At 42.1% G+C, this 17010-nt stretch overlaps 1 protein-coding gene across 2 annotated transcripts in view; it reads left to right on the top strand.

The window, feature by feature from the left end:
* Positions 1-17010, top strand: part of kank1a (KN motif and ankyrin repeat domains 1a) — a 53764-nt gene that overhangs the window by 17812 nt on the left and 18942 nt on the right. Inside the window, exons 1-2 of one of the 2 annotated variants that reach the window (XM_076730366.1) lie at positions 7415-7492; positions 11809-11938. In XM_076730366.1, coding sequence (XP_076586481.1) covers positions 11902-11938 — 37 coding nt within the window. In that variant the 5' untranslated portion in view covers positions 7415-7492; positions 11809-11901. Of the gene's footprint in view, positions 1-7414; positions 7493-11808; positions 11939-17010 lie in introns of those variants that run through there. The other variant, XM_076730365.1, reaches the window with a different exon arrangement.

Here is a 17010-nt window from a genome sequence, read left to right as displayed (position 1 = left end):
ATCAAGACAGACGAAGTTTGTCTGGCTCTGAAAACATTCCTGACATGTAACGGTCAATCACGGCTGCCACCAAACGCCAGTCTGACAGAATAATCTGCTGCTCTGTGGGCCACTGGTTTCTCTTTAATGTCTTTTCATTAAATGTTTGTGGGTTTTTTTTGTTTTTTTTTTTTGGGGGGGGGGGGGGGCTTTAGACTCAGTTATGTGTCTGTTGGTGAACTTTGGTGAAAGAGCCTCCTTTCCTTCATGCTGTCATCAGTTTAATTAGCTTGTTGTTCATTGTCTGGCTGCTGTCAGAGGAGAAGGGCAGCAGAGGACGCAGCGGTGGATCTCATTGGTCCGTCTCCAAAAGGTCAGCAGAGTGGGCTCACTTGGCACAAAAGCAAACATGGGACACTTAAGATGGGGAATTTCTCCCACAATGCCTCTTTTGAGAAAGCTGACAACAGCAGTGAAAGCTTTGGGAGTGACAGCCTCTCTCTGGAGTCTCACAGAAAGCAGAGTGGTTGAAGGTGAATGTAACAACGAGTGTCAATATTTCCTTTTTTTACTTCCTGCCTCAGCAAAGAGCTTTCTTCTTTCCTTTTTAAACTTTGTTTTATTCTCGTCGCTCCACCAGAATTAGATAACCACACATTCACTACAGCCAGTGATTTATGATGTGTTGTTTCTACATTTAGCTGCCGCAGAGTCTAAATTTAGCTCCACCTTTACCAGCTGCAACACTGAAGTGATGCACACAGTCATTTTAATGATTATATGATGTTCATTATTGTGACCAGGGCCATTCTGCTGAATGAGTACTTTTACTTTTTGCACTTTAAGTACATGGGTATGTGGTATGTAACCCAACCATTGAGCTGAAGCCACTGTGGTGGACTGCAGTCATAGTTCTCTAACCTCCACCTGACTGACTCACCTTACTGTGGTGACTGCTAAATAGTCAGCGTCACATCTTAAGTGTGGAATGAGCGCGTTTGTTGTGAAGCAAAAATGAAAATTGAATTGACAAAGAAACAGGATTTTTTTCTGGTTCCTTTATACCTGTATAACGTGTCGATGTGCTTCAGAGGTGCGTGGAGTGCAGGACATCCTGCTGAAGCTGCTGAAGTTTCCACACGGTCTTCTTCCTCTCACCTCATCACACTGTCATGTTCAGTAACTGCTTGTGGTCTTTTGTCAAGTTCTCTTGGTTAAATGTTGGGAGTTTCTGTCTGTTCTTGAGAATGACTCACGTCTGCTTGAGATTCAAATGATGAAACTTGCAATAGTGCTGGATCCTGTGGTTAAAGTTAATATCTTATAGAAGACTTATTGCATTACTAAATGAGTTTACTAAGCATGCTCTCAATGCTAAGGCATATCATTTATTAACACAGGTATGACAATGTTTTCTGAAATGTTCAGTGTGAATCTTGATCACAGTTCTGCTCAAAGTGACAAACTGCAGAAACATTTCGAGTCTGCCTGGTGCCCCATTGTGGAGGGTCCCCTGCATGGGGCGATGAGTGGTGGGTGTGTTCACCAACCCATGGCTCCCCTCCTCCGCCTTAGTGACTCCACTCAAGAGCTAAACAAATATGTGGCTCCAGCCTGTCCTTGGTCAAGTGCAGGCTGGACAGAGGAGGGTGGGGGAGGGTGCAGAGAGGGAGGTATGACGGGGAGGATAACGAGAGACGATAACAGCGCAGAGTGGGAAACAGGTCAAAGTGGTCCAAAGCAGACTGAGCAAGACTGATGCAGAGAGGCGCAAGAAGTAAAGAGATGAAATGAATCCACAGAGGATTTTACCTCATGATTCAGCGGTTAGGAAACCAGCTCAAAATCCAGAGTGCCTTTTTGTTCATGAAAGGTTTTGAGCTCTTTGAAGGTGCACAAAACAGGAAGTTTTACTTTACTTTACTTAATATAGAGAATAATTGATGGCCACAATTTCAATCTGCACTCAGACTTAAAGATAAATTGCAGCATTTTACAATCACTATATCTTATTTGAAGTTTGTGAATATGTGGAGCGTTGTCACACTAAATGTCCCGTTTAAAGAAAAATACACTTTTCTAACATATTACTTTTCTGCTGTTGCCGCTCTCGAGAGTGCAGTTTGAAGTTTTTGCAGCAGAGCCTCATGTTCTCTGGATCTGAACCGTCTTTTCCTCTCGGGGGCGCTGTTGTCAACAGAAGGAACTTGCTGTGTTCATAGGAAGAAGGTTTCAGAGGAGTGGTGTGTCCTCAACAGAGGGGACGAAGTCCTGAATCACTGCTCGGGGCAACTTCACGCTGCAGTGAGCTGAATAGGTTGATTAATGATGTACCACACAGTCTCTGGACTAAAGGGTAAAGTTAAAGTCTGGTGTTTGAGGCGCAGTAAGTGAGAAAGTTGAAACCAATCCTTAGACGTCTTGATGAGGATTGATCATTACCTCAGTGACGGAGCAGTTAGCCATTTTTCTTAAATTACAGGAAATTATATATTTTCAGGTGTTTTGGTGCACAGAGAGGGTGAAATGATCCTTAAATCACTCCGGACCACACCCTCCTGTTTTGTTCATTGCAAAATAAATGTTATTATCTCAAACAAGCTGCAGGTTAAATCTAATTGTACCAATAAAAGATGAGACAAAATGCAACTTGGCAAAAACTTTCGCTGTAGCATTCCAGAAGAGTTATCCAAATGCAGCCGATTGGCTGTTTTGCTCCAGGCTGAAAAGAAAAAGGAAAGTAAATCTCGGAGCAATAAATTGTAGGTGGAGCACAGTGCCGGAGTGCATCTGCCAGATTTGTATCCCACCGACCTCCCGTGGCCATCATCCAGCAGAATAAATCTGCTGTCAGTGTAATCATAACCACATCTTAAAGAGAGTGAGCAAAGATGCCTTTGAATCGAGCGCTGAAAGGTACTGATGTTTCGTTTTTTATTGCAGCCTTAAAGTCTTTGTTTCAGTGGTTGGAACCTTGCTGAGGAAAGATGGCGCTTGAATCCCGTCAAACCTGCAGATTTGCTGTTTTGTTTGCATTTGACAGTCTTGCACACCAGATCCCTCTGAGGGGACTCTGATCCTCTGGAGAGCAGCTGTCAGGATAAATGGTTGAACCAGATAAAGCACATTCCTGAAATAGAGGCACAACAATCAAACACACCTTTCTGAAAAGTGGTCTGTTTTCCCAGGTTATTAAGGAGGTGGCTGAGAGCAGTGTTTGTTGCTCATGCTTGTGTATTTTTGTCGTGACAGTAGAGTAGAGCAGTCCTGAGTGCTGTGAAAGTTTTGTAACACTGGTCATCTTTTCTGCATGTTTTTCACATTTGAATGGGAGTTTGATGAATCATAGTTTAGCACATTATAAAATATATGTTCTATAAAAGCTCATCGACAGCTTTCTTGATTCTAGACATGCTTGAGTTTTAGTGACCGTTCACCTTTAGATGGTCAAATGCTGCAACAATTGTGTGAAAGTGAAAAGATTGCTCTACCTGTAACCTTTATCAGTGTTCATTGTTGTATTTTAGGACTAATGAATAGAATAAGTTTGATTTATTCTCATCACTCATCAGAAATGTATTCCTGCAGAACTCGTGTTGTGGAGAGCTGATTTGTCATTTCTTTATAGTTAATGCTTTATGGAATGGAGCATCAGCAGAGTGGAGACTTCACCTGCTTCCAGAGTGGATGGTCACACAGTGAAGTTGTTATACTGCAAGTTTATCTGGAGTTCTGTCCACTATGGAGCAGATATAAATAGGTTAAGTGTACATTTTAGTAAATACACTTGATTATTTATTTCCAGACTCTTTAGTAACTATTGAGCCACAAGCTTTTTTCCACTATCATGTAAAACAAGGACGCTCATTGACCTGCTTTACATGCCAGTTGAGATGTCTGATTTAGGAATTGATATTATTCTTGTTCGTCTCTGACTGTTGAGTAACGTCGCACTTGTAATGAAAGAAAATGTTTAATGTGAGAGGATCTATAGGAACAACACTGTTTTTCTTTAAGATGCATCTTCAGTGCAGCTGTTTGTTAAACATTACTGCAAAAGCTTGTGCTCAGTGAGCTTTCATGATGCGAATGAAGGCCTGCTGTCATTTCCAAAACTGGCTGTGATGTTTTTCTCGTACGTGTTGTTTTACCGTACGTGTTGTGTTTGTGCTACCTGCTGATCAGAAAAGTGACACCTGTGTTGAGAGCAGCTTTCCTGTACGGCTCTGGTGTGAGTGAGCTGCATACAGCTCATCTGTGTGTAAATGTGTTGTGATTTCAGAGTTCAGGTTTTTTATGCCGTCTGTTTCTTACAAGCTTGAATAAATGACCTGCTTTGCCTTTTCTCAGACTCGGAAATTAAGATTTTGAAATCCCACATTTGCAAAGCATCTGAGCTGCTGAATTTTAAGGGTGCAGTCTCTGCATGTGTCTCACAGATGGGCCAAGCTGCCGCTGTGTCATTTTAAATGCCGCTCCATGCTCTGATTCTGAAGATCGTGCTCAAGGATCCATTTTCAGGCACCTTCTACTGGACACACACTGTACAAGTTTTTTGATAGTGACATAATGAGATAGATATGGTCGGACAGAGGAATGGACATAATGACAGGGCCGTATGTGTAATTTGTTTGATTTCCATAACAGAGCAGGATGCTATGTTTATCCTCATGCACAAGGCCTGCGGCTGCACCAGAGGAGGAATGGGAGTTGAACGCGATCGCACCAGAAATAACTTGATACGTGGTTATACAGCAACAGGACTGACTGAAGGTTGACTCATCCTTTCACTTTATGGACCTACTGTACCGTTCTTGTGTTGTGGTACTTGACTAAACACTTGTTTGTCCAAAAACTGGCTCCACATTTCACTTTTTAAGAGCTGTAGTTCGCTCACTGAACCCATTTGTAAAGGTACGGTGCTTGTTTTCAATATTTTGAGTGCAAGATATGAACTTTTGGAGTGTCTTTCACTCGTCCCATCAGTTATTGCAGATAGATGTCTTCTATTTTGTAATAAGTGCAATAAGTGTTCATGAACGTTGTTGCTTGAGGTAGAATTTACCCTGCGAGGAGGCCGAGAATCCACCTTGGCTTCGTTTGCACCAAGGAAGTACTGTAGCTGCCTATGAGGAAGTACTGGCAGCTACAGGAAAGACTGCAGGTTTCTGAAGAGGTTAGCATAGAGGCTGCATTAGCATCAGTTTTAGCAGAACTGGAGGGTGTTTCTTCATTGAAAGACGAGCACAGAGCAGCACTGAAGGCTTTTCTTCATGAAATCTCCAATGTTAGCATGCTAATATGCTAAATTAAGTTGGTGAACGTGATATCTGCTAAACATCAGCATGTTAACATTGTCAGTGTTGGCATGTGAACATGATGACAGCAGCGTTTACAGCCTAACAGAGCTGCTGACATGGCTGTAGACTCTTCTTATGTTTGCTGTTGACAAATTATCCTTTTTTTCATGAACTGCCTCCAACCTCTTTGGATTAACGACAGGGTTTTATTTTAGCCGAAGTTTTATTTGGCCTCAGAAAAAGCTTCCTCATCCTCCTGAAGATGGGAAGTCTTTAACTGCTTGGATATTGCTGGAAGTGTTTTCTGTTCTTCCTCTGACCTTATGACAGTGGGCCCATAAAGCAACAGACAAAATCCCTTCGGCCGACTTTTCATTCCTGTAAGTTCCTCCCTTCTTGCTGGGATAATTGAAAGGCTTTGAGGCAGCTCCCCAGAGCTGAGCTCAGCAGGCTCACGCAGGACATCAAAGGGAAGCGAACCGTCGGACAGCACAAGCTGGGGTCAATACCGTGGTTAACGCTGCCAAACGATAGTGAGCGTCTGGCCTCCTTGCCGGGCCCGAGTCTTCTCCATAGTTGGCACAGCGGCTTCTCCTGCAAAGCCTCAAAGGCATTTCCTAATGAGGCCCAGATGCAGAGCTGAGACGACAAGTAGCCACTGCTGTTCTTCAATTATGCCGACACATACAGTACATGTGTACATTAGCACTTTTCTGGTCCTCCCAGCACAGAAACATAGAGTGTTCTCTGAAGTTACAGGGGACTTTGTCTTTTTCTATTCCCAGATACCCCTGAAGGAGACACCTGTGCACAATCAAGTCGATTATCCACAGAGAGATAAAATGCTCTGCATGCTGCTGCACACACAGTTTGTGTTTTCATGCTACTGAGCCCTTTCTGATGCTCTGAATAAAAATATCCCAGTTTCTCTACAGGCTTTTTCCCTCCATTAAAGCTGTAGCCTCAGCTTTTATTAGGGGAAAAACAACCCTGCTGAATATTCAGCGCAGTGGGTTTGCAACCTTTACAGCCCTCTCTTAACTTCTCATGCTGTTTACTGTTAATGCACAAGTTACAAAGGCTGAACTTTCACAGTGGAAAATGTAAACTGTCGCGCTGCATCCTGTCAAGACTTTTCTCTGAAGTCTCTTTGTGTAGTAAACAAGTGGGTCTAGACACACTGATGACATTTACACCAGCATGAATGTTGTGACAGTACCTGTGCTGATTGTCTGAATGAATGGTGGATTTTTTTTTTTTTAAATCCTGATTTGATGTTTAGAAACATTATTGATTTATGGGCAACATTTAAAATGTGACTTTTTCTTTATTTTTTGTTTTTTTCCATGCAGTGTTTTCCCAAACTAGCAGGAACCTTGAACTCTTGGTCTCACCTTGATTGCTGAATGTGTCCTGTCCGTCTCCCTGACCAGGCACACACTTTCCTTCAGTATAGAGCTACAACTGTCATTTTAAAGACCACTTAGTCTGATGATTATTTGATTTATCGTTTGGTCCGTAGGCTTGGGAAGCTTGACTTGGGTAATGTTTGCTTGCAAAATTACGTAAACAATTAATAAATTATAAAATCACTTGCCAATGACATTCCAGCTGTCACCCAATCAATAATTGACTTCATAACCTTAAAGCTGTCTTATGAACTGATTGATTTAGTAATTCATGGGAACTCATTATTTTGGTACATTCTAGGGGCCAAATTAGATATTTGAGAGGACATCTTTGCTCCCCTGTAATTTACTGGCCTCTGTGATTTCCACTGTTTCACCATGAGGCCAAGAAGCCTGATCTATGACTGTGTTTGGTTACTTGTTAGTTTGCATCTGTTTTTGTTTGTCTTGCCTGTCCAGTCTCAGTGTCACAGTAAATCACTGAGGCGGCTCGTCTTTTGAACGCCGACACATGGCTCCCTGTGAGGAGGAACCTGACCTGACTCACTGTAAATCAGTTGACATGTACCTGCGACTCTCGTCACACCTCTGCGCTCTGGAAACACGTGCCTGCTTCGCGTTTCATATTTAGATAACAGCCGAGGTGGAACAAAACCAGTAGTTCTGGTTTGTGGAGGCTCACGGCGTTGTCCTGTTTTTTGTTTCAATTCTTCAGTCGCGTCATGCTTGTGACTGCTAGTTGGATCAGATCAGGCTACTTATAAATCTGTTTGTTCTGTGTAGTTTAGAGTGAATGGTGTCATGGTGAGTGTGGTTTTTTTTTTTTTTTTTTTAAATCTTGTCTTTGTCCAAGTAAATGGAAAGATCGGTTTAAGGTCTTAGGGAGCGATTGATAGTTTGGTTTGTTCTGTGAAAACATTGAGAATGAGTACTTTCTAAGCTGAATGATGCTAGAAACCAGAATTAAAAGCTACAGGTGGACTAAAAAAGCAGCTAAATGAGCAGAGCGATTAAGTAATATGATGCCACATGACTCTCACATATACAAGGCTTTGGCTTCTGGCTACAGATTGTCAGCTGATTTAGGTCGAAAGACACATTCGACTGTTTAGATTTTAGAGAGGAAACTGTATAAAGCATTTAATGCCTTTTAACCTGAGCAGTTAAATAAATTGTGAGTTTTCACACGTGTGATGTCACTTGTTGCTTTACAAAGTGGGAAAGACACAGCTGACATGTAGTTGATGGTTTGACAGGTGGAGGTTGGTAGTTAAGTTGTATTTAGCGTCACATGATGTTGGGAAAACAATGTTTAATCATTTACGTTTAGGTCTTTCTCCACATAGCGGTTGATAAAATAAATTATTACAGATGATACAAATAACTTTTTCCTGTGTTTACTAACTGATGAGCCAATGAAAATGACCTGAAATGAAGTCAAGTAAGAAATAAGAGGGCCTGTGATCAGCTAATGTGATTTCAATAAGAACAAGGAAAACATCAAATCATTGTAAAGCTGCAACTAACAATTTTTTCTTTATTATTTTTATTAATCCATTAAACATTTAGTCATTTTTAATCTCTGAATAGTAAAAACAAAGAAAACATTCTGAGTTCTGAGGGCCTAGAAAATGTCTGTTATGTTACATAAATGTCCAAAAATAGTTTTAAGTCCAAAAGACCTCGAATATTCAATTTCCAATTATCTGAAAATTCTCTCATGTAAAAGGCTGTAATGTTTTGTTTGTTTGTTCATTTGTTTTTGGATTAAATGACTGAAAAGAGTAATTGATTTTCAGAATTGTTCCAAAATGACAAAGTGATTAATCGACTAATTATTTAAGCTCTAATTCATTGTTCTTATGTGATTGATTTTCAGTGTCTGGAACCTAATCTCCAAATGTATTGTTAAACATTTACTTTGACGCACAAATACAGAACAATTTTTCACCGTCATGTAGCTAAATGTGCCGTCATACTACCCAAAAGGTCTCCTGATACACTTGATTAACACATCGTTTGTTTTAAAATCCCCCAACAAACACCTTCGGCTCAGTTTGGTTAAGATTTGGTGATTATGGCCTCTTGTTTACCCTCCGTCTTCACCTTCAGCGGCTGAGGGCTGAAGGGAAACACTGCTTTGCTGGTTAATGTGTAAACGTCCATGAAAAGGTTTTCCATGAAGTTCTATTGTCTGCCTCATTAGCTGTTTTTCAGCCACGAGTTGAAGGTCGGCGCAGGCTTAAGAGTGACTGGAGGTTGTTAACCACATTAGCTCGCCATTCGCTTCACCTGGAGGCCCAGCGGAGGGGTCGGTCCTACTCAAACAGCCTAAAGTCCTGTTTCCTCTTATAGGACACAGATCGTTTGGCTGTCATCTGAGGAAGTCGTCTAATCTTAGCCGTGAAACCTATCCCTCTCGCTCGGAGGGCTGCTGGGTGTAGGCTCGTTGTCGGGGGCTTGTGGCCTCAGTCGTGTTTGCTACCTGGAGGAAGTTAGAATGAGAGTTACAGGTAAGCTGCATGAGCAGATTGTTAGAGTAGCAGATCTGAGTGTTGAGGAAGGTTAACATGTAACAAACCAACAGATATGTGACCACATCGCTGTTGGCGTATGCCTGCTGGAGGTGTGAGTTTGCATCCTGCAACATTACTCTGTTCAACAGGCCGCAGCAACACCTTGATCTCGCTCTTTAACCTCATGTGATCCCAAGGACGCAAACGCTGTAAAGCTTGTTTGTTGGAGCCAATTCCTCAAACATCTGTTGGATAAAAGGTCCAGAAATGTAACGTGATAAGCTTCAGTGCCTGTTTTAAACCAGGAGCTCATGCATGTGACATTGAAGTCTTTAAAAAAAAAAAGTTTGCTTTCAAGTGAGTCCGCCCAGTTTAACTGTTATTATGCAACAGGCTGAGAGCTCATGTTTTCTTCAGGGTGTTTGTAGAAACGCTAGAAAAATGTAAATTCTGAGTAGAAGTGTGAGTTCATCCAACATGACGCTCATTGACTGAACGTCATGCTGCTGTGTAGCAGAAGGAGAGAGAGAAGTACAGACTAGTCCTTTAAAATCTTAGCAGGGCCGCAGAGTTTATTGATCAGCTTTTAACTTTGTGAGTGCACTCTGCTCCACTTCACTGGGCTTTATTCACCAAAATGTTGGTGCCCTCAGGAAGGTTTGAGTTTCCTTACATACAGATCATCGTCACGTGTCTCATAGATCATCAGAGATCCTTATCAGAGCAACATTGTCTTTTTAAAATAGCTTTTACAAAATACAATATTGCAACCGGTCTTGCAGCCTTCACCGTCGGCCTCTTACAGACTTGCTGAATAAGTGATGATGGTGATGATGAGGATGACAGAATCCAGGTTTTTCTGTTTTCTTTGCTTCACGGTGTGTCTGTGGGTCTCCTGCTTCTCCCTCAGGTTTGCATTCTTGCAGCTCATGGAACCGGACGCTTGGGAGATGTTTGGTCAGTCTCGTGCTTGTTTTTGTTCAGTTTTTTGTTATTGTTTTTTTGTCATTCATGTATTTGCATGAAGTTGGCAAGAAGATCTTGTATTTTGGGTTCATGTTGGGTCTTTGAGTTAGCATGTCGCTAAAAGCTTTACAGCTACAGCTGCACTTCAACACCGGGCCAGCATGAAGTATTTTCACTTGCTTTGCTAAAATGGGATTAATGCTCAGAGGTGATTGTGCAGGCATCTTGACTCTTTGAAGATCCTAAAATATTTATACTTTCAAAAGCGTAAAGTGCAGTCTAGAGGCTGAGGGTCTTGGAGGAAGGATACTGCTGTATCACAGTGGATATTGTAGTATGTGACTGTAGCTCAGTTTGGATGTGAGGGAGACGAGGAGCAACTTTTGAGCGATTGTGATTACGGTCTATTTGTGTGTTGGACCAGTCCAGTGTGCTCTGTAACAGTCGGTTCATATGTCATTCCTTGCTGAGTCAGATCTATAATTGCTCCTGGGGATGACTGGCAGCCAGGATTTAGACACATCAGCTTAATGACATAGCCGCGCTGCTTTATTTGGGTGCTTACTGTAAACAAGGAATTACATGTGCCGCAGATGAGGGCAAGCTCGCCTGCTCAGTAACAGTGACCTTACAGATGTTCCCTCAGGAGACTGCTGTAGATGTTATTTTTGCCTTTCAGATAGGTTTGTAGTTCATACACAGGTATGCCCTTTTCCAACAGGTGGGCATCTTGTTATACTGTTCCCACTGGGGATCACTATGACTTTAATAACTCTTTCTATTAGACCATTGTGGGTGATGTGAGTCAGTGAGCAGGACTGCTTCATGGCCATATTGGATTTACAGGTGGTTTACACATAGTAAATAAAAAGCAATAAACAGTTCAGCTGCACTGTAGAATGTCTTCTTTAAGAGGTTTTAATAAAGTATAACTAGTAGTGAAATTAAGCTGTGTTTTGTTTTGTTTTTTTTCTTTTTGCTGAGACCCTTAAGAACCCCTTTAAAGACCACTAGGGGGCCTAGATCCCACTCTGGGAGTCAGCAATGAACAGGGCAGAGGATGTGAGGTCAGTAGTCTTGCTGTTAAATGGAGTCTGAGGTCATGAGGGTGTCTAAAAAGGGCCTGGGTCTATCTGAGCCAACCTTGGCTACGTCTTTGCTCCTCCAGATGCTCAGTTAACAAACCAGCCCTCTCTGTGGCCAATGAAGTCGGCTTTTCCCCCTCATGTTGGCTCCTTTTTATTAGAGGAGAATAGCTCTTTTGTTCCTGCTCATAATGTATCCATTGATAATGACCAGGCCGGTGCACACAGGACCTCTTATGTTCATAAATGTCAGATGCAAACACACCTGTGAAAAAGCGGAGGTCAGCGTTGTCGATCACATTAAGTGGGCTTCAGCTTTCAGCTTTCACTGAAAAAGGCCTTTGAAAAAGTCCTTTGAATATGAAATACATGTCGGATGAGACCGTTTTTTGACCTTTCCTCTGTTATACTCGACATTTGTAAGCTGTGCTTCCACTGGTGAAAACCACAATGGACTCAAAGTTTAATAATGACATATACAGAGTTTTGCTAATTGCTGCTTACCTGTCTGACTTGATGTGTGAGTAAATGTTTCCTTTGTGTTTTGTCTCAGTTTGCAGGTTGCATGGTAATCTGGACTTGATGCATGGCAGTTGCATGACCGCAGTAGGTCTTGTTGTGGGACTGAGAGCACACAGCTGCAGCCATGGCTCAAACCATGCACGTGAATGGCAATGGACCAGGTAACCAACCCTTTTGTTACTCTATGTCTGTCAGATGAGGTTCAGTTTTGATGGTGTGTGTATTGGTAATGCTGCAGGATGTCCTGTTTTTATCTTGTTTGTGTGTGAAATGATTGTTTTTCTCTGTCCTGTTTATCAGACTGTATCATCACAGTCATACTGGTGATATTGGGATGGGGGTGGTTAAAGTCGGTCGCAGCTGTGTGACAAAGGTTTCCTGCAGAACACAGTGTGGGTTAATAATAATAATAAACTTTGACGTGTCAGATGAGTCCTGGCTGCCTCATGAACAATATGTGCTCAGCGTTACTAAAATGAACTTGGCTGGATGAGGACACATTGGGACTAAATGTAGATTAGGTGTCTAGTTTCAGGCTTGTGTCAGGCCTGTATTTAACTGGTCAGCTCCTGCATCACATCACATCAGACAAAACTTTTTCCAGGTAAAATCTGACAATTAATTACTTTTTCTTTTTGGATAACAACATTTAATAAATAGAAGACATGATATGACATACCAGGCCACAGTAAGTCAGTAAACAACAAACTAATACCTTGTTCTGGTTGTACCTTTCAGCATGACTCAATGAATATCAGAGTCAGACTTTATTTAGTGAATTCAAAAACTAGAAAAATGAAAAAGGTAGAAAGCATGCTTAAGTTTGTGCTGTGTGTATCTGCTCACACATTCTTCCCATGAACATCTCATATACTTGCTGGAATGTTAAACATTAGTTTATGGTGGACAAAAAATGAAGCACTTTTTGCACAAGCTGCTTCACTCGTCTGTATTTTATGTCTGCACCTGTTGTGCTTCTGAAACACACTGAGGTGTGTTCACACAGCGCACATGCAGAGAAGATTTCCACGCTTCAGTGTGAAATAAACGCTGTCAGCCGAGGCGGCACTCTGAACACACACCTGCAGACGGCTCACATTCCTGGCCAGACTAACAGGAGAGAGTGAAGCGTCTTACCTCCAAATCCCTCCAGGAATGCTCAGCATGCAGACACTCACACACCGTCCTCAGCGTCGGTCTGCCACCGCACATACGGCTCTGACATATGATGCTTTATTTTAGCATGCAGATCTAGTGGATTTACTTCAAAGGCTCGGGTTTTTATCACAGAATGTGAAAAATGACAAGGAATGCTACGCTAACACTGCTAACCTCCTCCCCCTGCAAACTATAAAAATAGCTTCTCTGCTGTGTTGGCAGTTAACATGCCAATGTGGTCACCTGCCGCACTGAAAGAATTCCAAGAAGACAGCAAAACCTTAGTGCTCCAGTGTAGTGGCCAGTGCTCAAAACAAGGTCAACTCTGAATGAATAAGTTGACCAGGTAGTTGGCCAATGAAATGGAAAATTAGTCTGATGTATATATTGATATTTTCTGCATGTGTGTTGTTCATACAAGCCAAAATATTCCCAGTAGTGAAGTTTTCTTTTGTTTGAGGTATCTAGCATTTCACAGACTGACAGTTTAATGTTTATGAGGAGCGCTACTCAGCATGTAAAGCATTTTGTACCATCGATGTCTTCCGTGCCTCTGGAGGAGCTTTTTCAAGTCTGAGGAAATAACACAAATGATGGCATCAAGGTCTTTAGACTTTCTTTACAGTTTTTAATGGGGAGTCTGCAAACTGGAGGTGTGGAGTTTGAAAGGTGCAAGCATTTACAACACAGGTGGAGTTTAACAGAAGGAGTTGCATTATAGCAAGTGTAGTATCCAGTGTTTTGGGGAGGCTCTCGAAGGACAAAGGTGAAGATCATGTGACTGATGCAGAGTAGGCTACTTTTCATTAGTCTTGCTAGCTTGTCTACTTGTATAAAGTTGAACAGTTGAACTCAAAATTTAGTAAAGCTCTAGTGGTGATGAACCTACAGTGAATTATCACCTGAATCTGCAGCTCCTCTACGCTTCATAGCGTTGTAGCAAGTTTGAGCTCTTTGTTTACATTTTTACTGTTTTGATTCACTCTCACGGCTCTCACAGCGGTGTTTCTGACTGCAGCGGGCAGCTGTTTTCAACGAGAAAGCTCCAGAAATCCACTGTACACTGCCTGCTCAGTGCCAAACACACAAAGTGGGAGGCTAGCTGGTGAACATAGTGGGGCATTTAGCCGCTAAAGAGCCAGGTATCTCCCTCAGGAGTTGGCGGAAACCAAAAATGGCGCTGAAATAGATTGATGTCTTACATTCATCAGGTGGCCGAAAAAAACGACTCCGATACTTCTGTCACTCAGTTTTCAGTTAAGGAAAGGAACGTTTATTTTATAGAACTATAATAAGAAGAGCAGGTAAGCTCATGTTCTGTAAAGCTACATGCTAACACAGTAGAACCACTATGGTCATATTGTGGAATGAAGGGGGGTGTTTGGGTTGGGGGCATGCTCCAGTTTTATTTTTGTCGATTTTGGGATTGTCACAGATGTGATTGTAGGTGGTTTGAGTCTGCACAAAAGACAATACTACTGCCTTCCAGTCTGTGTAGTAAGGCTTTTCTCTGCCAACTGTGGGGTGTGGGACGCCTCAGTACATTGAGCAACAAAGCGTCGAGCACATATTTCAAATAAAACCTCAGCTGATCCCAATTTAACCTGAGCAACAGTCACTACACTCAGCTGCAGGACTGATGCCATATTCTTAAAATAATATTCCAAAAATATTTACCGAATGCGGTCCTCACAACTTCGTCTGAGGGTTTGAAGGCCAATGGAGGAAAAGAAACCCCAATATTCTGAACAGCGTTAATACGTATCTGTGATCTTTATGCTCATATCCATCATGATGTTGACATTTTGGCAAAACAATTACAAACTATGATGATCTGAAATGTGATTCTTGTGTGTGATTTTTGTCTGCTGCTAAATCAACATAAAAAAAACACACCACAGCACGAAAGCTATCTTCCCTTGTGCAGTGAAGTCCTGGCTGGTCTGAAATAAAAACCCTGCAGAGGCAGAGTCATGGCTCAGCGCAGACCACGATGGCTTTGGCCTGACTTGAATGCCACCACTATGTTGTGGACAGAAAACCCAGAGAGCAGCCGTCGGAGTCGGACCGATGGGTCGAACCCAGCTGCCTCTTGAAATTCCCTGTGGTGCTGTTTTCTTACTGTGCCCCGTTGATCACTTCCCTATTGTGTTCATGTGTGTGTCTGTGTAAGTGCTGTGAGCTTATAATAACTTGTGCCCAAAGGACAGGGCGCTGTGTCTTTGTCAACTAAACAGGGTAATAGTTTGTTTTATTGACCGGTCCTGACGGCTCTGGACTCTAAGCGTCTTAACACAACAGTGTTTGTTGAATAGATGTAGAGCTGCTTTGTTTAAGTGTGACTGTATCTCAGTGTGCATTAATCCGTTCATTGTCAGTGTTTTAAAGGTGCTTTCTGCAGCCATTAGCTGAACACTGTTTTATTTAAGCATGAGCCATAAATACATGGACAATACAGCAGTCACACTGTAAGGGATGCAATGTAGTGTGTGGTGTGTTGAATCATCGCATGAACTTTTCCCATGTTGCGTAGCCAGCCTGCTCACTCACAGCATCTTTGACATGTCTGATTGTTTTGCTTGACCATCTATGAGAAAAGACCGATACGGGCAGAGTTTTTCAAGCTGCTTCAATACTTGCAGAGGAAGCCCAAACATTTCCTCCAGTCTGCATCATCATGTACACAGTTAAGTTGTTGAATTTGGCAGCGGGGTCTGGCACGGCCCTGTGAGTTTCTAGGAGAGGCTAATAGATCACAGTCGGGGGGCTCTGCTTCATGTGTCCTGCCTGGGTTCAATTTGAAAAGGGCAGGAATGTGCAGCTTTAATGTACTTATTGTTTTTCTGTTTTGTTTCCTGTTTTTTTTTTTTTTTTTTTATGTGAACGGATGTGTCTCGCTGTTCCTGGTGTGGAGCTGCTGCACTATGAGGTGTTGATCAAATGTTGGCTCTACTTTTCTTATGAGTAATTAGGCGTATAGAGCTCACAGGCAGAGCCAGGAAATACCAGGCTCTGTGTGTGTGTGTGTGTGTGTGTGTGTGTGTGTGTGTGTGTGTGTGTGTGTGTGTGTGTGTGTGTGTGTGTGTGTGTGTGTGTGAGAGTGAGGCCACTAGAGTCCCCTCCACCCAGGCACTTGCATCATGCTTGCTCACACTAAGTGAGAGTACTGCACTGTATTATTCCACTCTGCAGCTCTGTGTATGAGACCAGTACCAGCCTATAATGTCTCTGTCCAACCAGTTTGCAAGTGTAAGGGAATATCTGTTCATAGTCTCTGCTCAGAGGGGCAGTTTTTCAGTAGGCACTGTTGCTGCGATGAGGTTTATGGGAAAATAAGGGAAACCAGAGAGGTGTAGGGCCACCATGAGCCACCCGAACAATCACCATTCTTTCACATTTGGTGTTTTGATGGTGGGGTCCGACATCCCTATCAAAAACCTCCCAAAGGTGTTCAACTGGATTGAGATATGGTGACTGTGAATCACGTATGTTTCGCATAATTTTTGTACTCATGAATCCATTCAGTGATGCCATGTATGGAAGCATCTGCATGTATGTTTCTCCACTCATTTGTTCGGGCTCAGTTTGTCTGTATGTTCTCGAGCTGGATAGTTGTACTGAAAAAGCAGCAGAATAAATAAAGTGTAGTTTATTTAAATCCAGGGTGCTGGTAGAAGAGGCACAAATCAAACTGGGCCTGCATCTGATGATTATTTTCACTGGTGATCAATCTGTATCTTATTTTTATGATGAATTGTTTCATCTGTAAAACATCATAAAATACAGAAAAATGCCGCCCACAGTTTCCTTGAGCCCAAGGTTTTTTTTTTTCTTTTTGTTTTTATCTCCAACCAAAAGTACAAATCCAAAAACATCTGCTTTACAGTCATATAAAAAAAAGCGAAAGCCTCATGTTTGACAAGCTGGAACCAACAAATGTTTTCCTACTAGATCACTCGAACCATTAGTTATCATAATTGAAGTTGTTTTATGTTATTGCTAGACTGAAGGATTCATTCTTCCAGCAGTGCTGGATACAAAACATGTTATTTAACACCTCTTTTATCTCATGCAG

Source organism: Chaetodon auriga, chromosome 5 (assembly GCF_051107435.1).
Source record: "Chaetodon auriga isolate fChaAug3 chromosome 5, fChaAug3.hap1, whole genome shotgun sequence".
In the NCBI taxonomy this organism is placed as follows: Eukaryota; Metazoa; Chordata; class Actinopteri; order Chaetodontiformes; family Chaetodontidae; genus Chaetodon; species Chaetodon auriga.
Note: the sequence above shows the minus strand (reverse complement) of the source record. Positions and strands in the feature narration are given on the sequence as shown.